The sequence below is a fragment of the Fundulus heteroclitus genome, chromosome 8, assembly GCF_011125445.2.
Source record: "Fundulus heteroclitus isolate FHET01 chromosome 8, MU-UCD_Fhet_4.1, whole genome shotgun sequence".
Lineage (NCBI taxonomy): Eukaryota > Metazoa > Chordata > Actinopteri > Cyprinodontiformes > Fundulidae > Fundulus > Fundulus heteroclitus.
Window position 1 is genome coordinate 1,737,028 of NC_046368.1, and position 22,952 is coordinate 1,759,979.

The following is a 22,952-nucleotide window of genomic DNA, read 5'->3' on the forward strand; positions in this document are numbered from 1 at the left end:
GATCTTTCCCAGGTTAGGACAGCCATGACTTAGGTAGGGCTCATTGTGTCATACTGTTTCCCATTTGAATGATGGAATGAGTCAAGTCAACACAATGCAGGCGACTGTCCACTGTGGCTCCACACTCTTACACGAGGAGTGAATGCTGCAAGTCAATGATTTGATGTAACTTACTGTATTTCCTTAAATAGAAAACTTTAAACTAATCTGTCTGTATGATTTGATAGAACAGACTCTGTAAAGTGCCTTGAGATGACGTATTGTGACGTAGTGCTACATCAACAAAATTGAATTGAGATCGAATTGTATTGAACAGTGCTCCATGAGATTTTATGTCCCAACCCTGATTTACACTTCTCCACAAATATCCCTGATCTGTCTGCTGTAGCCCTTGGTCTTGATGGTGCTGTTGTTTGTTTGTTGATATTCTATAACAAACATCTGAGATCTTCACATCACAATTGTACTTACACATAGATTAGATGACGTGTAGATTTGCTCCATTTCCAGATATGTGATTTCTGAAAGGTTATTTGTTGTATTGGATTTTATTTAGGGATCAAAAGGTACCCCACATCCCATTATAGCTTTTGTTGTGTCATTTTCCTTCTACTTTATAACTGCCTTACTTTCTGTTGGTCTGTCAAATGCCATTTAAATAAATCACTGAAGTTTGTGGTTGTAAAGTTACACAATGTTAAGGTTCAGGGAGTATGAATACTTTTACAAGGCTCTGTACGAGATTAAACATGCAATATGTGATCGCCATGCTTTTTTTTTTTTTTTTTTTTTTGCACTTTGGATGAAACTAGAGTATCTAAAAGTTAACTCACAACACCAGAGAATAGGCAGACTCCACACAGAAATGCCAACCACAATTCAAAGTGGGAACCTTTTTGAACACAGGTTGTTTTGCAGCAGGTCAGTAATATTTTAGATTTAATAAGAGTATCCCTGCAAGGCTGATTCTTTTAGAAGAAATGATGAGAGGTACACAACTCTGTGAAGACTGCCTGGACTCTGAGCTTTGAGAATTTTCAGGAACCATATTGCCATCTGTGTGGAGAAGCACTTAAATCAACATGTGCTGGTCCATCTGGACTATTTTCTTAAGCAGACATGCCTACGGCTCAACTTGTAGTTGGCTGAAATCCCTTTTAACATTCAAAGATGCAGCGCTACCTGCGGAGTTCAGAGAGACTGAGCATCAGGGGGAAAAAAATCTTCAGATGTTTTTTAACTAGCAAGGTGAAAAAGAGTCCAGAGTCGAGTAAAGACCGGGACCAAAAACAGATGAATATCCATAATCAAAGCACAGAAGAGCTCCTGACCAAAATGTTGAAAGTGCTTGTGTGTCCTTTTTGCGGGTGGCTTCTCAATCTGAAATGATTCATCATCAAAAAAAATGAGACATGAAAGAAAACTATTTCATTAGATTCAATAACTTTAATTTTTTTTTCTTAAAACGTTGTGACATTTAATCTAATGATTGGTCTTAGGCTTCTACGAGTATACCCAGTCACAGCTTAAGTTGTGAGCACTTCAAAAGACCTGCTACAGAGGTCTCAAAGTACATCATCCACTAAATAGAAGTGGTCTCATTCACTTTGTATCTATTGCATTCTTCATTGCAGTTTTCCCCTCAGACATCTCTAATCAATGCTACATATTACCCTCTATTAGCCACTGGCCTGGGCTCTCCATCTCTCTCCAGTTGGCTTTGCTGCAGTGCTGGATCATTCGCACAGACAAAAATGCATGCAGGATTTTTTTTTATATTAATATGCTGCATCATAGGCTAATGATACAGCTTTTAATAGCATCATTAGTTCACACAAATGAGCCCAGCATACATATACAGTAAGTATACCTCCTGTCTCATGTGAGGCGTAGGAGTATTACTCAAAGCTAAGGCCACAGTTCCCAAAAGCCCCATTACATTCGGTTATAAATTAAACGGTGCAGCATTTGCCTCCCCTGGAGCCAGACCTTCTGTGTTTGTCTTTCTTTACTCGTTCCTTGTAAAAGATAAATGTGATGACAAGGGACTTTTTAATCTGCACTTTGCTTACAGCATCATCTGATGTGACAATTTGTTAAAGCTTCTTTCTCTGCACATCTCACGGCTTGATGCAAATAAACAGTCGAGTGCCAAACACACAAAAGAGGAATACAAACAAAAACAGGTTCTAAAACCCAGCTTCAAGACACAAAAATAATGTCAAAGGAGACAAAAGAGAGTTTAAAATGTGACCAGACTTATAATGCAAGATGTCATAAAGCCTTCAAAATTCTTGCTTGGATATGCATGTGCATTGGGGAGGCCTCAATTAGAATTTTGTAGGATAAAGTTAACAGTTTTGTTGGGAGATCCAGTGATTATTTAACCATCATGTTTTAGTCAGAAACAGAACTGATATCAAACGATGACCATGACAGAAGACAGAGGCAACCGGCATGGAAGCAGTAGGCGGACAAAGAATCCAGCAACTATAAAATCGGTGATCTTAAACCCGGATTCACACTGACTACGTTCCTTGTGCACTCCGTCCTTTCATTTCAAAATGTGCCGCACAGCATTCCAAACTGGATCCGTTCATGCATCCAGGCAGCCCTGCTACCCCTCCCTCTTTTATTTTGAAATAATACCAGATCCGCTTTACACTTTGTGGGTCTGACTTCCTGTCTGGCTCATCTGGATTTTAGAAATTGACGCATTCTGCTTTGTCACCCGTCACAAATAGACTCAATTCATATTTCGATGGACAACGGAGGTTTCTCCATTAAATGCAGCACAACGAAGCCTGTGGGAAATACCCTATGGACTAGAATGTATTTTATTTGTGATGTACGGAAAATACACGGATGAAGGAGTATAAGTGAAAGAGGGGTGAGAAGGAGGTGACACTGATGAGTTGCATTAACATAATTGGCAGGCACAGATGAGTTGAATGAGCTCGATTCTAATGAGCACGAATGTGCTCATTAATACTAGAACACAAATGGAATAAACAAATGGAATAAACTACTGTAATAAGGAAACATATAATAAAAAGCCCGGAAAATGTCGAAACAAAAGAACAAGGAAATCATCAAAAAATGCACACAAGAAAACCAAACTCCAAACCCCTCATCATTGTGACAAAAACACTGAAATCAAGAGTAAGTTGGATGTTTTTTACCAGCCTAGACTTCAAGCTCTAACACAGCTGCCCCACGTTTAGAACACAGTGATAGCTTCATCAATAAATGCACTTCTGTTTGTAAACCCATACAATATAGATAAATATAATGCCTTTGCCTTGCATTTCCTCTATTTTAATAGCAGCTAACATGGTCATTGGACACAGCAGTTTACATGGTTCAAATCCAAGTTCTGGCTTCAGAGGTAAATGAAAAGCAGCAAAAGAAGTCACCGAACCGGTTTTACTGGTGTCTACTTTCTACAGAGGATTCTGATTCCACTAATCAGATCCCCAGCATTTCTAAGATTGTCAATATCTGTTCCTGCTTCTCAGATTATTCTATTGTACAGCCTGTTCTTCGTGTTGTTGCCATCCAGGTTGTTCACCGTAGGGTTGATCCTTTGTGTCTCCAGCCAAGTACGTTTTTTTTACCTACTAAATCACCACAAACATCAGACTGCTGTCCTGTTTTCTGCGCCTGGGTCCAAGTCCACCACAGCAAACTGTGATAGTCGCAGAAAAGCTCCGGCTGATCTAATCATGTTGCACCTCTTAATTTTATAGTGTGCTTTTGACCATAAAATACAATTCTTACAATTGAACAGTTTTTGCATTGGTTTTGAAAAAAAGTACAAAAATTAAAAATGCAAACAGCAAAACGTGCACTGGTCACTGAAAAGGGATTTTATACTAAATAAATACACCAAAAGTGTCATCTACTAAAGGTAAGATATTAACTGCTTATAACATTTTAATAGAACATAATCTTTTCTAAGAAAACTGAACTATCTCATTAAAGTGAGCTTTCTATCCCTCTTTCAGTGGCTGTTTGATACTGAAAGGCAAGACAAGACCCAGAGCTAGTATAGAGAGCCACAGTATTGACTCGATTTAAATTGTCAGCTCGGACAAACATCTGCACACCAAGGTAGCGGTCGTGAAGCGTGAACAAAACAGCCAATCATCCAGCGCGAGCTAAATTCCTTGTTCCACCTGAACAAACATCACATATGAAGATCAAGCAGAGGGATTTATACAAATCCAATTTTTTGTTCCTCAGACGCCAACTGCTGAAGTCCGTGGGGATGTGAGACTGAAGTGGAGATGACGGCAAGATAACTCCATGTACCAGAAAATACCTCCCTTAGAAGCATATTGATTCAAATCTTCACCCCATCAGACCTTAATGTGGAGACTTTGCAGTGTTCTTCTGATGTCCAATGACAGACCATTTGAGCTAATTATAGAAACATTGGTAGGTCAAATTGAATATTTGTGGGTATTTTAATGATAGCCCTTTGAGCATACACACTAAGTATAAGGAGAGATTGTTTTGATTTAGCAAATGTTTAAATGTTTAATTCTAAATCATCCGCCAGAGTCACATATATTAGTAAGGACATGGCCAAGGGGAGATTAACTGAAGTGCTGCCAAATATCAAGGGAAAACACAACTCTCTGTTTTAAAACCATTAAAATGTATTCCCAAGTTCAGGCTGGTCAGTTGATTGGACAGCTGCAATCTTTACGATCAAGCGGAGCATAGTAAATATTTACAGGCTTGAGAATTAAAAGACATATAGGAGGCCGTAAACTCTAAAGGGGCGCAGATATGAAAATATCAAACAATAATGTGTGAAATGTGCACTGCATCGCAATTGAAACCTTGGCATAGAGTATATTGGAGGAATGCAGTGCATCACATTTACAACGTATTCATGTAAGAGAAAATGACTTGAGAAGGTTGCTGATTTTGAATACTAATGCTGTTGTAACAAAAGATTTTCATTGGACCTTGAGTTGTGTGGAACATTAATAAGAAAAGGTGCTTCAAAATATAAAAACGTCCAAATATAAAAACCGAATTTAAGAGCCAACCAAAGCCTGGCATCTACAGATGTTGACATGCAGGACAGTGATGACTGCTACTCAAGGAGTGTTAGGTTCTCATGAGATGAGGATGTGCGGTGCTATAAGGGTTTCTTTTGATTTTTCTTTTTTGTCAAACTTAAATGTCTTAGTAGATCAATTTTTAATACCAAAGAGAATCCGATTAAAAAAACTGTTTTCAAATGATAAAGTTTATTAAAAGAAAAAAATTATCCAAGCTGTAAAAATAGAATTCCTCCATAAACAGAAGTGATTGTGCCACCTTTGGCACATCAAGTGTTGACAATAACTACCCATGAGTCTTTGCTGTTTAGGTACTTTAGGGTACTCTTCACAGAATTGTTTTTAGCTCGGTCAGAGGGATTTTATAAGCAAGAACAACCTGTCTAGAGTCACGCCAATAAGATTTAAATCCAGATTTAGACAAGGCAACTCCACAACCTTCATTTATTTTGTTTCTTAGCCGTTCAGAAGGGGAGTTGCAGCTGTTCTTCAGATTATTGTCCTGCTACATAACCCAGCACATGGGTTTGTGGCTTAAGGCTTAAGGCCACAAACCAACGTGCAGATGTTCTCTTTGGGATTTTCTGCAAGACAGTAGAATTCATGGTTTTAGCAATTACAACATGTTGTCCAGCTCCAGAGGAAGAAAAATTGCTCCAAATCATCACACTTCGACTACTATGTTGGACTATCAGATCAAACTATCTGATCCTTTAGTCTTCTGTTGTCAGACTGGTTCTGTTTATGGGATTTATTGATTGTAAAGGTCTGTCAGTAATCAAGCCTGTGGTGTCCAAAAATGGGCACCACAATAACGTGACAATTACTATTTGAGTCTTACTCCAGAAGCCTGAGGCTTGGAGACCCTGAAAGTCTTACGATATGGGAACTTCAGTTTCATTTTGCTGTCTAACCTACCTACTGGAAGCAAGAGCTAAATGTTGTCCGCTGGCATACATACCCTACAAATTCTCTATGGGGTTCAGGTCAGGGGAATTGGCAGGCCAATCAAGGACAGTAATGCCATGGTCAGTACACCAGTTACTGTGAGAATCTTATGTCGTCTCTTAACCACTACCATACTTGTGATTTAGTTTACTGAACCAAACTGAGTGTTTTTCAAGGCTCAGGAAACCCTGCAGTGTTTCGAGTTAATTAGACGATTCAAGTGATTAGTTGAATAGCCTACTAGTATACTTTTTCACGATATTCTAATATTTTGAGATAGGATATTTTGGGTTTCTTAAGCTGTAAGCCATAATCAGCGATATTAAAACAATAAAAGGCTTGCGATATTTCAGTTGATTTGTAATGAATCCAGAATGTATGACATTTCATGTTTTTAATTGCATTACAGAAAATAAAGAACTTTATCACAATATTCTAATTTTCTGAGACAGTCCTGTAGTTTAGAAAATGTGGCAGGGTTGAAAACTGTCAGTTGTTCAAGACACTCATTATAAAATCTATTCAACTTCTAAAAATAGTAAAAAGGATTTTGGGTAATCCTTAGATCAATGGCTTTGCTGCATTTAGAGTGAGAATGAAAGTAAAATTTGACCCATTTTGTATAAAATCTCATTGGAAGGGGGTAGGGATGCACCATATCTATGGATATGCATCTCCATGTATAACAAAGGTGCCGTAGATCTTGTCAGTCACATGGACACAGAAAAATCGAAAAAGTCTGTGAAAGTTGACTGAGTTTATTGTAACACTGGGAAATGATGCAGAGCCAGTGGACCGAGGACAGGAACCAAACACTTCTGGGTAAGACCAGCTCTGAGGCAAAATATGGATGAGGAGACAAGGAAGATGAAGACAGATAATTAGGATGAAGAAAACTAAAAGCCTAGAGCAGGGGTGTCAAACATACGGCCCGCGGGCCGGAACCGGCCCGCCGAACAATTTAGTCCGGCCCGCTGGCTAAATGCATTATCATTATTAAAAAAAATAATAATATATATATATTTTTTCAATGTCCTGTCTGGCAATGTGGCAATACGAACTGTTGTCTTAATGCCAAAAAGAGCTCATCAGATTTGACTTTCACAAGTGGAGCAGTACTGCTATTGCCATAGTGCTCCGCTTGATTTATGAATGTGAATAGTTTTATTATGATTCATGTGGGGAATATCTCAAATGATATGGACACTACAATGGGAAAGTAGGAGAGGGAAGGAAGAACAAGAAGAAAAAAAAAAGAAAAGGTAAAAGAAAGAGGAGATAAAAGGAAGAGAATGACAAAACAATTATTGAAAAAAACATGTACTTCGTTTAATTGAAAATCTGTTGTTCCTATATCGTCCACAAGGGGCGCTGTGTTTTAATTAGCAGATTAAGCTTCAGGTGTAGAAAAATTTTAATCATTTCTTAATTTTTATCTGTTTGATGTATTTTGTCATGTAGGACAGTGTTTTTAAGTTCCAAAAAATGTGAATAAATGTTTTTCAACATTGTATAATCACTGTGATCAGTTCTTATGCATAATGCACAAGTAAATGTTTAACTGAGTAAAAGTATTGTTGAAATTGCACATACTTTTCTTAAAAACGCTGAGGTTATTCATAATATATTGTGTAAAAGTGAAATTAATTTAACAAAAAAATCAACAACAAGTCCATATTTATTAGTTCTATTTAATCTTGCAATGAGTTAACTCGTGTGGCCAACTTGAGATCAGATTAAGCTGAATGCGGCCCCTAAACCAAAATGAGTTTGACACCCCTGGCCTAGAGTATACACGTTTGTTGAATAAGCGTATTTGTGAGAGTGCTGCTTTTTATTTTCATTATTTCATAGAAGAGAAAAGAATACTTGTTTTCTCAGAATAGTATTTCAAATACTTGTTATTTATTTGCCCAGTATGGTTCAAAAAGTGAGCTATTGTTGTTTCAAGTTAATTTTCTAAAACAGAAGAATCATTGTTTCTATCCTTATTGAATTCTAGAGATTTTATATATCTGTTATTTAACTATTCTTTCTGGTGAAGGCACACTTTTTGAATAAAGTTCAAATTAACTGAGCGAAAAGTCATTAAGTAAACAGAGCATTAATAAAGTGCTTCACATCTAGAACAAGTGTGTACTTTTTTAAGGAAAAAAAAAAAGTTAGACAATTCTAAAGATAGTTTGTATGACAGAAAAAAATGTCGTCCATCCAACCATTGTGGTGCCTTTAAAAATTCCACAAGCAAGCAGCCTTCATTTTCGGGCATTTTCTGTTATTTGCAAAGTTTTCTCCTTAGAAATGTGGACTACTAGTGGTTCAATTGCGTAAACACTTCACCCTCTTCTTCAATTTCAGAGCCTAATAAAACCCAGTGGAAGGCTTTTCTGTGGGTCTTGGAAGCCATTATGACATCTATCAGTAAGAAGTGGCTGTTATTGGACCTCAAGACATTACTGTGGGATTTTCTTTTCATGCCATTATTTCCCATTCATTAGCTGAGTTGTGACTTCACCCAAATCCCTGTGTGCTCATAACACCAGGTTCTTTCTCATTTAAAGCAAAGCAGTGTTATTTTAAGTACTTTTTTCTTTCAGTGACTATCCTTCATGGTCTAGTAAGATTATATTTTTGATGGAAGACTGGCACCCAGATGTACCAGAAAGTTTAACTCAATAGATCAGGATTAAATATGACCTGCGACCTAATTGGATTTTCATACAAGTCCTTGGAGCACAGAACATTCTGTGCAATGAACTGTATAAAAGTGGTTGCTTGGTATTTAATTCAGTGACAGAAAGTATCCAATATTAGGTAGAGTTCAACGTCATGAAAATTATTTTTTTTTTGCCCCTTTACAGATTTTTGTTATACTTAAATGTTTATATTCATTAATCATTTTTAAATAAAAGAAAACAAGGAACTATACAAATTTTTTTTTTTTTTTTTTTTCATTTAACTGGCTGACAAAAAAGTTACCCAAACCATTCCTGGCCATGTGTGAAAAAGCAATTTTCATCCTTACTTTGTGGCAAAAACTTCCTATTTGAGGCCATGCCAAAGTATCTCACATGGATTTAAGTCAGAACTTTGACTAGGACATTTAAAATGTGACTTTCCCTTAAGATTGAGAGGTACCCTGCTGCAGGTGCAGGACACTGTCATTTTTGCAATCAATGCTCGAAGTCCATACCAGAAGTTTTGGACATAATATGCGGAGAACTCTCGGTCTCCGCATATTACAGGAAAAGAAACCTAAACTCAGTAGATTACACCTACACCTAATGTAATACCTGTGGTTTATCCCCTCCTCTGAGAGCTAACACTGGTGGATGAGAAACCTAAACCTCAGCTCAGTGGATTTAATGAGACTTGGATATTTGATTTGTTGCATAAACTGCACTTCAGCTTGAGTCCACAAACCCAGACATTGTCCTTCAGGATATTCTGGTGAAAGCAGAATTGATGGCTCCATCAGTAATAGCAATTCATCCAGGTCTTGATGGTGCAAAGCAGACCTTAATCATCACAACCCCACCCGCTTTTAGAAATTACAATGTGTATAGAGTCAAGGCTTAAAGCCAAATGTAGGCTTCATTTACAAGTAAAACAAACGTTCTACTTTGCATTCAAGTGAACCTGCATTTGTCCAGTATGAACAAAAAGGAATGTGGGGTGCCCAAGTCTAGTCCTCAAAAGCTACAATCCTGCAACTTTTAGATGCATCCCCTATCCATCACAGCTGAATCAAATGGATGGCTCTTACCAGGTCTCTGCAGAGCTGCATGACGAGGGAATATAGAAATTTGATTCAGGTGTGTTGGAGAAGTTGCAGGAAACTAGCTCTCCTGGATCAATGTAGCGTTGGGACTAGGTTGTCTTTTTAAGTAATCTTTAGGAAATAACATTTAAAAATGAGGTAATACAAAGGCTGATAATTACTACATCGATTCAGACAGTTTTCAGGTTGACTGAAAGGTAATGGAAGCAGCTTTATCTCAGAAATAAAACTTGCAGGAGAAAGCTGTGCATTGGCTTTACCACATTATAAAACATACACAAAAAAAGGTTGAATGGCCAGGAGCAGTCTCTTTGTAGCTGTAGTGCAACTGAAAAAGTATATCGATAGGATCTGTCCTCTCTTAACGGTGTGTCATATCTATCTGTCCCATGGAACTATGTTCTTTTGTGTAAGTGGGCAAAAAATGGTCTTGTTTGTATTCCCATCTTGCATCAGCCTGGTAAGGACAAGCGTGCCTAAGAAAAATGTGAAAAGAGTTCACTACTAATGTATGATACTCTATGTTAAAAGTTAAGAATTTGTGGGAATTGTTATCGCTTTGATAGGAGGGAGAATATGAAGGGGGGAAGGAAGCATCTACAGGCAGCACCATTTTTTATGTAAGACTATATTTCTTTGGATGAATATTAGTTTTTTTTTTGTTTTTTTACTATACCATCCAGAAACAATGTAAAACAGTCTTTTTTTGCAAGATAGTGTGATGTTATGTTTGAAGCAATCAGAAAAAGCTTTTTGATAGCCGTCAAAGTTCATCTAGGTGATGTGCAACTATAAAGTATTAAAAATATATTATGTGTCTGAAAAATGCATTTTTGTAATTTAATACACACATTTATTAATATACTATTGTAATTTTGAACTTAAGTTTGGGTTTTCAATATATGTAAACTATCATCATGGAACATGCTTTTGAATTACTGCTCAAAGCAGAAATTTAGCTGGGCTTTATAGAAAAGACACATAACCACTGCCTAACATTAAATCAGATGAAACCTCTCCTGTTTTATCCGTTAGGATAACCGATATGATTTTAATTTGCTTGATGCCAGAATATTCTTTTAAAAACATTTTCATAACTTGTCAGAATTAAATATCTATATGCACCAACATTACCTTTGATCAATTTTGGGAAATTACAGATGAAGTTATGGCTTCGTGATGGTTTAGTTCAATATTTGAGTTAATTGGAGGGGACCTTGGGGAAGGTATCTTAAAAAGGAGCAATAAGTAAGATACTTACTGTAAAATCAACTTAAATCTTTCTCATTTGTCACCTGGGATGGAAGTAAAATTCCCTATAAACAAATCGGTCCTCTCCATCAACAACGTCTCAAGGTGCGTTCAGATCAAACGTGAATGGCACCACAATGTTGCCACTTTTGTTTTTTTACATTTCAGTTATATACATGTATGAACACCATGTGAATGTTCAGCCAGCATACCAAACAGGAAGCACACGGGTTCTAGGAGCCTTAGAGGAACAGCTTTTGGTGGGAAATGCACAAACCAACCACAGAACAAAACCAAAACGACCCTGTAATGATGCTGACTAAAGTTGCTAAGAGTGTCATTCTCAGTGAATCAGTTCCTGTGCCGAAATGGGCTGAAAGGCCACTCGGAAGAAAAATTAAATAAAAATACAGCTTACAGATACAGGAACAAAGTTGATCTTTATGTAGGCATGCCTTGTGATCAAACTAAAATGGAAGTAATTGCTATATTTTAAACCACAAACTAAGCTTGCAAGCCCAAGAACACCACCCATACTGAAGTACCAGGATGGCAGCAACATACGATACATACCATCAGTAGATCATTTATGTAATTTGACTATTTATTTTCAGTTACAATAACCTTGACAATACATTGGAAATCTTTACAAAATGCAATCTACTGGATTATTTTTATGTATCTTTGTGAAAACTAGAAACAGCTCAGTATGGACAAAGCGGGCCTGAAATGTTTTAACCTATTAGCATTGCAGCTTATGATTTTAAGATTCGTTTCCAGCTCATTTTTTGTCATAAAAAGAACAAATTGTGGAATGTGTAAAAGGATAATAAAGGACAGCATTGCCAATCTCTCCAGTCTCTGAGATTTCTTTATTGAATTAAGCACCAGCCCAATATGATCAACATCCAGACAAGTGAACATATACTTTTTTTTTAAAGTCAAACAGTATAAAACTTTAACAGAAAATTTAAACTCGCTTTATTCCAGCCTCTGTGTCCCTTTTTGTTCACTGTCCAGGAGCAGAGAGACTTTTGTTCATGAACTGCTTCTTCACAAAGCACAGCCACCACTGAAAAACAGAAATTAACATCAGTTAGGACAACCAGGTAAAGCACTGGCATTCTTGAACGACAATCATTTTTTGAGGGGCTACAAGTCTAGTAAGTTAGTCAGTCATTTGAAATATAAAACAAAGCTGTTTAACGTGATTTCCAATTATATAAAAGGAAAAGGAGTACAAGGACGCAGCATGCTCAATGCCAATTTTAACCCATCCATTATCTACACCCGCTGATCCATGCAGGGCCGCGCGGGGGAGCTGGTTCCCATCTTTAATTTCAGTTGACATAGGTATTTAATTTTTTCCTCTGAAAAAAAAAACATTTTGAAAACCTTCTCTTTTAAAGACTCTACAAAAAAGTTTTGGTTTAACAAAAAAACAAAAAAAAAAAACAACGGATTAGTTACACATCTTCAAGGTTTTCTAAATATAAATCCTCAAAGTACAGAATTTGAGTTCTGCAAGGGCTATAAAGACCTTTCTTTCTATATATTTTAACTCAGATGGGGAAACATCTTTATTTGTATGCAGGAAACGAACATCATCATTAAAAATATCCGCTTAAGTCATTTCATGTTGTGACATCATGAATTTAGAGGCAGAATAACCGGCCTCTTCACCATGTCTGGTTTCAGGGAGGACCTGTAGCAGGAGACCACATTCTAGCCCAAGCGCTAACACTCGACGAACTGAAGGGAACCAAGAGGATATTTGCTTAGCAGCATGCTTCATATCCAATGCACATAAACTCTTACACTTAAGCATTTTTAACTTGGTTTTTCTGCTGAGCTAATGAACTAAGTTTAAAAGCTCAACACCAGCAGAAATATCAGCGACTGAACCGCCTTCTTTTATCTTTCAGTCTGGGTTAGCTTTTTTTAAACTTAAAAAAAAAAAAAAAAACACAGCTGGGGATACTTATACATATCTGCTCTCGTTTTAGTCACTGGTCAATTTCATTTTGGGAAATCTTTCCTAACTGAACCCATCTCTGCAAACAACGTACTATACGACATGAATAACTAGCTCAGTATTACGAAAAATCAGAAAAAATGACCAACACGTCTTTCTTAGGCATTTAAAGAATTAAAGTATTTTCACAACCACTGCAACAAAACGATGGAGGCTCATTTTTAATAAGTTAACTTTTGATACCAGAAAGGAGACTTAAAATAAAGCCAAATTATAAGACTTACCTTGCTGGGTTTGTCTGTTTGCGGGTCAAACACACGATCACATAGCCTTAAACCAGTCTCCTGGCGAAGCTGCTGCAGGTACGACCTCATAGTCTCTGAGAAAGAAAAACAAATATGATTTACTTACAGTTTTTTGGCTGTGTTGCACAGGAACAGCTCAACAAATCAAGACGTATGTTGCTTTATTCTGCAGCAAGAATTGGGCCGGGCATTTTCTCTGCAACTTTTTTTTTCTCAACACAATCTTTTTTGTCTCACCGTCCTCTTGCTTGTTTGCGGGCTTGGCATACATAGCATTAAGAGGGAAGCCAGGTTCTCCAGGAATGGGAAAGTTTGTGATGCCCAGAGTGTACATCTCCTTCTCTCCTTGGCTCCTGGAGCTGCACTGCAAAGAGTCACACAAAATCCCAAAACGGATCATTTTTAAAAGGTCAAACGTATTTCAATCAGCCGCTTCTTCTTCAAAGCATGCAAAAAAATAAATACAAAGGCTTGTCAGCTTTAACAGAAGCATTAACTGCTGCTATATATTTAAAAAACATGTACCAACTGTTCATACCGCACAGTAAAAATTTACCTTCTGTAGCTTTTTCAGGCATTCAGAAATGTAGAGTGTAACATAGATCAGTGTCCTGTCAGCCTCGTTCTGAAAAACACATTTAGATCATTGAATTAACATTAAAAAACAATTATGTAGAGCTGCACAATATATGGGTTTGCTACTGCAGTGTGCACAATACCGCAGCTGCCAGGGAGTGCTTGGATGCAGGTTGAAATATTTCAGATGTCATCCACTTAAACTGCTTACCAATAATATATTTGGTCAGTTGGAAAGACTTTCAGTGTCTTTTATGCAAACAGAGGACATAGATCTTTAGGCTGAGATGCTCTAGCTCAAGAAGAGTAATTTGAATTTGGTGGTTATGGAAAATAAGGAGAGAGGGAAATATCTGTAAATTGCATGCTGTATTAATGCCCCAATTTTTAACAATAATATTACAATACATATTTTTTCTAATATCATGCAGACCTGCTACTTTCTATGCAGTATACATCCCTTTGATTTTTATTTATTTAGCCTGAAGATCACAGAAAAGGAACAACCCAGACCAAACAACAGAACACTGTTCACATCAAGGAGAGGACGGCAGCTCTAGCGGAGAACCATCAGACCTCTGAGATGACTGCTGGCGGTGTTAGTGAGCAGAAGGTTTATCGTGTTAGAAAATGTGTAATTTTACAGAGCTTTTTAACTTTTTATGTGTCCTTAGATTGCATTATTAAAAATCAATCACCGCTCTCTAAACGCTCTTCACTGAAATGACTGCAGGAATAAAACAGGATGTGAGAAAACTAAATTTAGACAGGCATACACTGAGTTGCATGACAGGCAAGTGCCTCTGAGTAGGGTTTTGACAGCCATGTTACTGTAGTGGAGTTAAATCCTAGGGCGGCACGATTTTGCCAAAAAACAAAATGGTGATATGTTTCACCCATAATTACGATTTAATTTTGAATTTTCTCTGTATTAACCACAAGCAACAAAACTGCCTTTAGAAAAAGATGTTTGTAAACAAGGACTATTTAAAACAAGAAATGTAACTTATTAATCAGAATTTTTTTTTTTTTTTTCCAAGAAAATAGCGTTGCGAGTTGGACATCAATCCTTGTTGAACATAAAGTGCAACCAGCAAACAAGTCTATGTATTAAACTGTTGGATAGTTGATGCTATGTTGAGATTTTCTGGAAAAAAAACAGTATGATTATATAAACTCTAAAACAAATAATAAAATTAGATTATCTCACTGCTGCAACTCTCTTCCCTTCCATGTGGAGGCAAACCCACTGTAAACATTATACCGACACCTATAGAACATTTCTGATCCATTAATTGTTACATAACCAGACGTTGCAGACCTCTGCTATTTGGAAATTTTGTCTTCTAAAATTGTGATTATATTGCAAATGGGATTAATTATACAATGCTACTAAACCCTTGTAAATAAATCACGAATTGATGATGTTTAGAGTAGTGAGACTTGCAGAGCCATTACTAACATAAAGTAGGATATTCCAGTGACAGCTGTTTGAAACCAACATGCTGGTGCACAACCTGTATGTCAAAGTAACCATGCTGGTCAGAAGTGGAGCAAAACCTATAATGTCTAAATGCTGGCAGATATATATTTTTAATCACGAGGGGGTTTTCCCAGCATGTTGAAATACAGGCAGACCGCACTCGCCACAGATCGTCTTTTATTCCACAGTCGAGTGTTAGTTTGTCAAATCTCCAATATGCTGCTCTCAGAAAGTATTCCTCCCAATTTCCTCTTCCTCATTGGACAAACTAGCACATCACTGTTCACCTTATGAACCCAACTATGAGCTGGAGACACTACCATTACTGATTTCTTCCAGAGTGGCCATTGTGTTATCCACTGACCCCTTAGGTCACCTTTCTGTATTTAACGTCTGTCTTTGGAATCTTTCAGTTGCTTTATTGGCCGTCTTATACTCCTTTTTTAAATTCTTGACTTCAGATATGGCAATGATTACAACTAATGTGGGAAACAAGCACAAACACAACTAAAACGGCAAAGTTGCAAAAACTATATATGCCTTTAAAAATCCAGGGGGACTGAACGGTCTGTGTTGTTAAGAGGGTGAAAGGTATGAGATGAGGCAAGACGGGGCATGTGGAGAAGTTTGAATTACACAGCTGCTACACGAAACAGAGATCACAGAAGCATAGGCTTATTTATTTATATGCATCATTATTCAACTTTACTTGGTTACACAAATAAATTACACAATACATTTAAAGCTTTTTTGGGATATAGATATATTTTTGTCTTTTTTTCTTAAGTGCCTAAACGGACTGTGCGTAGCTGAAGGGGAACACCAAACGTTAATCAGCATTACAGTAAGAGGATCGAATGGTTTAAAAAAAGAAATGGAAAGAAAAATCACATTTTGAAATCCTTTTATTATCTTGATCTCTTACCTTGATTTCATAATTCTTAAAGAAAACGTTGGCCTTGAAGTAGTAGATTGCTTCATCGATGATGTCAGAATCTCCTCCTGAAATAATAAAAATAAATACATGTGTTTTGAGTGAAGGACATAGCATGCCATTTCTTATCATACACCTCTCAGTTGTTTTGGTGCTGATCATTATCGACTTATTGAATCTGAGCCATTAGAAAATGGGTTAATACCGCACACAAGGATTTTGTTAACTGTACAATTATGAGATGTAAAAATCTAAATCACAATGCAGAAGTTAGAGGAAAGGTGCCTCTTAGGTTTGCACTCGTCAGACCATATAAGGAAGTGAAGCGCAGTCAGGAATCAGGAACTCAATGCATGCAACAACAAGGCACATCTCTGCAGAAAGCCCGAGACTAAGCGGATAGGTTTAAAACAACTAAGGATGAAGGATCCCTTACCATCTCCTCTTGCTGGTCCTTTGAACTGTGTTTTTATGGGGAGCAGGGCCATGTTCCCCACCAGCCTGGTTTCAGGGACCATCAAGCTTGAGTGATAAGCCTGGGGGGGGGGGGGGGGGGAAAACGAGAACTCCTGTCAACTGACCGTGTGTATCAGGTACATTTGGTTATTTACAGCCACCCCGAAGAAACGCGGACTTTATCCGGGGTAAAAAAAGAAAACATGATTCAAAACTCGAGTTATATACAGTGCCACAACATAGCTAAATTGGGGCACTTTCGCAAGTAAAACACCAGCAAATATGAACCAAATGCTAACGTAGCTAGCCTCCTGAGCTAGAGATTCGTCTCCAGAGCTAACGTTACCCGGAAGGTTGTCTTACCGTCTGGTTGCGCATTTCTAAAGATGTTTAACTCCTCTCCATCAGCTAAAAGCTCATACTTCTCATTTATCACACAGAATATACTCACCGGCATGTTGAATGAAACATATAAGTCCAACTGCTCAGCTGTAAAAAATGTACAGGCACCCAGGAGCCGCTGCTTCCGCTTGTCCCACCCTTCAGCATTACAGGAAGTGGCCACGTGTCATGTGGCGTTGCAGCCACGTGGGGGCGCGCACACGGCTCTTTGCCCGATATAAATAAAAACCAGGCAACTTGTCCATTTTATGTAAAGTTTTATTTAAAAAATATAGTTCAATAATAAATCTATCAAATACCAAAGCTTTACACTTGTACAACACTCTAAAATAATACAACATGAACTGGAGTTTTTTTATAAATTGTATAAGTTATATAAAAAGGAAAAAAAAAGAAATTTTTTATACAAGTCCAGTCAGTTTTTCAACAAATATTCATTCAATTATATCCGACATACAAGTTGAACATCATCCATGGCCTGCGTGCACAAAACACTTTCCCACTCCACGGTCCTATTAATCCTCAGCTGCTGACTTTGTCTTGAAATATTTCATCGTAATTTAGGTTGGACTGCTCTTCATCAACCTCCTGTCAATAGGGAAAACATAAAAGTATCAATTATGACACGCACACACACACCCACACATTATATATATATATATATATATATATATATATATATAAATAATGACTGCTTTTTGCTTTTTCATTTAAGTGCCCATGTTTTGTTATTTTACCTTAGGTTCCTTAACCTCCAGGTCTTCTCCATACTGTATGGAAAAGTCGATGTGCTGCAGGACTATATTAATTCCCTCCTCATCTGTGCGGTCAAAAGGTAGGAATCTTACCATGCTGTAGTCATCTATCTGGAGACAAAAACAGTTCCTTTTAGCATAAGCAGCAAGAATCTCATTAAACACACAATTAAGACCAGACTTACCAAACCACAAATTGCTTTGGTTAGCTTCTTGAACTTTTTGCTTCTGAAAGTCCCAGAGTTATCTTCCATCATGGAGTACATGTCTGGGTCCAAGTACCTTGTAAACATATAAAGAATGGGATTTTAACACTTGTTTTGAAGAGAACGATAACCGAGGTCCATAACTATCTAGAAACAGAACAGGCAACGTATAATTGAACTCTGACAGATGAAAAACATCCTCACTGAAGTTGACAAGTAGACATTAGCTTAAAGTATTTGATGGAAACGTAACATTCCCATATATGAGTTTGTGTTTTAATCATAAATAACTTACTTTTCAATTTCCTTCTTGGCTTTTGGCCCAAGCAGATCCATTTTGGTCATGATGTTTACTTGAGGAATTTCTAATGACACCATGGCACTCAGTGCAGCCATAACCCCGGAGATGAACTACAGTTCAAACAAGGGAAACATCCGTGTGAATCAGACAAAGCAGGTGAATTTGAATAGCACCTTGAATAATTCAAAGTGCTTCAGAGGAAAATAAAGTAACGTGTAAAAAAAAAAAAAAAAAAAAGCATTAAAATCATTTAAAAACATATAGCTCCAACAGAAAAGAAGAGGGAAAAAAAACTGAAAGAAAGTTACCTTAAAAGATTCGACCATAAACTGGGAGTCTACTAAAAAGACCCCGCAAACCCGAAACTCCCACTGCTGGAGCTGCTCCACCAGCTGCCTCATCACAGGGAGGTGTGTGTAAAGTTCAATCTGACCTGTTAAAGTGGGAAAACAGCCCAATCAGTCATGAAAACTAACACTTTCCCATCAATAAGATCTAAGGTGCACACACCCTTACTAAAACAGCAGATTCTTATCATATAAAACCAGTAAAACTTTAATGTGACCTATACCCTGTGCAATTCAACTGAAACATTAATTGATATAAAAGTAAATGTAAAAGATCTTAAAAAATTGAGCTGCACAAGTTTGAGCATTCTAAAGATAATACTTGGTGGAAGCACCTTTAGTTTCAGTCTTTGGTAGCGTGCCACATTTTGATTGTTTAAAACTTCCCAACTCTTACCTTGAAACCATTCTCCAAATCTCTATAGACTGTCAGGATATCTTTGTTCCACAGTCCGGTGACCACAAAGATTTGTCCATCAGATTTAGTACAGCAATATGACTAAATGTTTGGCACTAGCACTTTCTATTAACAGTTAGACAAGAAATGGTCAGAATGAAATGCTGCAAAGATCCTAAGGTTGGGAACTGAATCCCTGATGGCTGCGATTAGGACCAGCGACCTCCGAATATGGGGTGCCCTCTCAATCACTCCACCCCACAACTTTCATTTCCTTCTGGTGAAGCCTTTTTTTGTTGATTTGGATGCATGCTTGGGCTCATTGTAATGAATAAAAAGAAACAGTTCCTCTTTACCTTCAGCATTCTGACCATACAAAAGGCTTATCAATCACTGCTGACCGGTATAAGGAACTGTTCATAATTTCATTCATCTTAACAACAAAAAAAAAAAGCTACCACTGAGGAAAATAATCCCAGAGCACGATGCTGCAACCACCATGTTTTACGCTGCATACTTTTGCGCTAAGCATAGGTTTTAGGATTATGACCCAATAGTTCAAGCTTGATCTCAGCAGACCTTAACATATTCTCCAACAAGGTATGGGGAGATTTTAGCCACATCTGGATGTTTTCTTTAAAAGAAAAGGATTCCGTCTTGCAACCTTACTGCTGACATATGGAGGACAGAGGAGATTGCTGTCACTCCTGCAACACAAGAAGTACTTGTAAGAAATTCCAGCAGCTCCTTCATTGTTACTGTTGGTGTCTTTTCCCACTATGATTGAAGGCAGGTGTCAACCCAGGAAAACTGAACGTTTAAATAGAATCAAAGGCTGTTTAAACAACATACTACTTTAAAAGGTATGTACATGTGCTACGATGTCAATAGACATTTTATTTTTTATAGTTTTCTTTCTAACAGGTTTGTGTGTTTTTCAGTTTAACTGTACAGGGTATGTGACACGATAAAGGTGGGATATTTTCAAAATGGTTCATCACGATGTCATAGCTTTCATTACATAAATTTATCATGACAGTCAAAATTGGTTATTTGAACACACTCCAAACTGATAAAGTTTCAGGATTCATTAAACCCCGACTCCCCAGCAGAACATTTACCAGGACAATCGAACAATACGTAGTCATCTTCTACGTGGCCCAGGCTCTCCGCCAGCCAGTCGAAGTTGTTGGCAAAGTACTCCATGCAGAAGACCAGGCCTCCGTTTGGGCCAAACCTCAGAGAGTCATCCTCCATCAAACGTCATCCACCTGGATGAGTTCACGGATGTCTGAGAAAACACAACACAATACGGCTTACAGGTCCGTCCGGTCCGTCCGTCCGTCCGCCCCGCCCGTCCGTCCGTCTTACATGTGTTACCGGCTTACAGGTGGTTAAATGCATTAACAATTACCAGAGAGATCTATTTTTTTTTGATCGATAATACTTTGAGGACACCTTCTACAAATCAAAGCACTATTGTATTTACTAATCAAATAACTGCCTCCATTAGAGTGATGGTTATAATCAGTCATACTTTGAATGTTTTAGAGTTCTCAATACATATCATTTAAATCTTTTTAATACTTTCAGAAACTAGAATGTTTTACATTTTCAGTCTATTTGTTATACTATGAGAAAAGGATCGCTTTAATCAGGTAACAACATCGAGTCAGTGAAAGTCGTGGGATATTGATCTGGTCAGTAGTACACGGGGTTGTTAGCTGTCCTGGTGTTCATGAAATTAACAACAGGCACAGTGAAGGACAATCAGAAGACGCTAAACCCATGAAGGGGTTTGCAGCTGGAGTCCACTGACATTTTTGTTCCCTGCTCATTTTTTTTGACTGCCTTTCAGTAGTTTTGATGAAGCCATACCTGGACCCTACAGACGTTTCCCAGGCATGGCAGATCAATACGTGCTATTGACAGAAGGTTTACTGTGTCCCAGCAGTCTCATGAAGGAGACTCCAGGAGACAGGCAATTACTTTAGCAGAACTGGACAGGGCCTTTCGAGGTCCTTTAAAATATGAGCAGTATCTGTTTTGTGCTAGAGCCCTACAAAGTGACGTCTGGTGGGCCACTAGCATGAATGTCTCTGACCAAACCATTAGGAACAGACTCCCTGAGGGGGGCCTCATGGTCCCATGTACTCTGGAAGGCCCTGTGCTCCGTGGAGCTGGACTGGCGTTTGCCAGAGAACACTGGAATCGGCAGGTTCTCCACTGGCGCCCTGTTCCTCTCCCGGGTGAGAGCAGATTCACTCTGAGTTCATGTGACAGGCATGAAGGGGTCTGGAGAAGCTGCGGCGCACGTTATGCTGCCTGCAGCGTTGTTCAGCAAGATTGATTTAGCGGTGGGTCAGTGTTGGTCTGGGGAGGCGTATCCATTGAGGAGCACAGACCTGTACAGGGTAAACAATGGCACCAGGGCTCACGATTCAATTCGATTCAACATCCATTCGACTTTGTAAAGTGCCTTGAGACGAAACGTGATGTGAAATGGCGCTATTTGAATAAGTTTCATAAACTTATGTGGCATCCTTTTGTTCCTAACACATTAGGATTCATCCAGCACGGGGCCAGTTCTACAGTTCTGCTGGGGTAAGAAGAAGCATTGCCCCCCCCCCCCCCCACCCCCCCAAACTAAGCCCCTAACCCCTCAAACAGATCAGCTGGAAAAAATAACAGCTTTGTTATCTCTGCATGGGTCACTACGTCCGTGTATTCCGTTATTTACATGTGGTAACATGTTTTTCCGAGCCGTCTTTAAACGCACCATTAACAAAGTCTCAACTCCCCCTAACACTGACGGGAGACGTGCCGCTGAGCAGCCCTTCAGGATGTTGAGCAAACCAGCCAGAGCCAGCCAAGGGCAGAAAACCTAACGCCCCAAATAAAACATGTAAGTTGAGTAATGGTTTTGCATGCATGATGTAGATTTTAGCTAAAGGATGACTCTTTAATACATGTCAGTATATCACGTTAAGCTAGTTAACAAGATTCCTATTGTTACCTGTGTTGCATCCTTGCTAGTTAGTTCATAGTGAGAATAAACAGACTCATGTTTAATTTCTGTATAGAACTTGCGCTCACTGTGGCTTTCCCACATATTAAAATAAATCCTTATTGCCACAATAGAAAGAGCAGAAGCCCGCAGCAGTAGACAATGATGCTGGGGGTTCACAAGGTAAGGAGAGGGTTACTACTTGCTGAGTGAAAGATATCTGTCTTTAAGGAGAAAACAAGCAGTTATCAGGAGAGGGTTTTCACAGATATTTCAGAGTAACTCTCATTCACACTCTAAAATATTTTCAATCTGTATTGTAGTAGTTAGGACTGGGTAAAAAGGCCACGTGTCAGGGCAGGGACCAGGCAGCAGCACTGGTTGTCAGGGAGAGCCTGCAGACAGTGACAGAGCAGGGATGGATCTTTATTTTGATTATTTATATTTTCAGATTTTTATTTCATTATTTGCATTCTTAAAGGAAGCAGGAATACGTCATGCCACTCTTCTTCTTGATTAATCTGTTACATTTGACGAAAATGTGGATTTTAGTATGCATCACTTTCAACGTTCATGCCAATAAATTATGTGGCTCATAACCCTGCTACCTTGTCACTCCGTTTTATATCGTCTGATATCTAATAATTTTCTTAAAGGGGGTTTTTTTTTTACTGCTTGTCACCTCAAGCAGAACGGCAGCTAAAGCTTTAGATTTTGTTATTTAAAGAGCTTAAGCATTATGACGGTCCT

General features: G+C 38.1%; 2 protein-coding genes across 2 annotated transcripts; both read right to left on the minus strand.

Annotated features, from left to right (window-relative positions):
- Positions 1 to 11,911: 11,911 nt before the first annotated feature.
- LOC118563871 (actin-related protein 2/3 complex subunit 3-A) lies at positions 11,912 to 17,383 on the minus strand. Its single transcript, XM_036139829.1, has 7 exons — positions 17,239 to 17,383; positions 16,768 to 16,867; positions 16,323 to 16,399; positions 13,895 to 13,963; positions 13,576 to 13,702; positions 13,318 to 13,412; positions 11,912 to 12,130 (listed from the first exon to the last, which is right to left on the minus strand). Exons 1-7 carry the CDS (start codon positions 17,242 to 17,244, stop codon positions 12,068 to 12,070), a joined length of 537 nt encoding a protein of 178 aa, XP_035995722.1. The 5' UTR covers positions 17,245 to 17,383; the 3' UTR covers positions 11,912 to 12,067.
- A 46-nt stretch (positions 17,384 to 17,429) lies between these two features.
- On the minus strand, positions 17,430 to 20,599 carry LOC118564005 (GPN-loop GTPase 3-like). Its single transcript, XM_036140687.1, is given in 8 exon segments — positions 17,430 to 17,777; positions 17,927 to 18,055; positions 18,130 to 18,226; positions 18,446 to 18,561; positions 18,760 to 18,884; positions 20,317 to 20,452; positions 20,455 to 20,486; positions 20,584 to 20,599. Coding segments are annotated over 8 exon segments (717 nt in total). The 3' UTR covers positions 17,430 to 17,711.
- Between the last annotated feature and the right edge of the window lie 2,353 nt (positions 20,600 to 22,952).

Coding starts and splice junctions, on each gene's coding strand:
- LOC118563871 (XM_036139829.1), bottom strand. Junction 16,400..16,767: donor AGGACCAGCAAGAGGAGATG/GTAAGGGATCCT, acceptor TTATTATTTCAG/GAGGAGATTCTGACATCATC. Junction 13,964..16,322: donor TTAAGAATTATGAAATCAAG/GTAAGAGATCAA, acceptor TGTGTTTTTCAG/AACGAGGCTGACAGGACACT.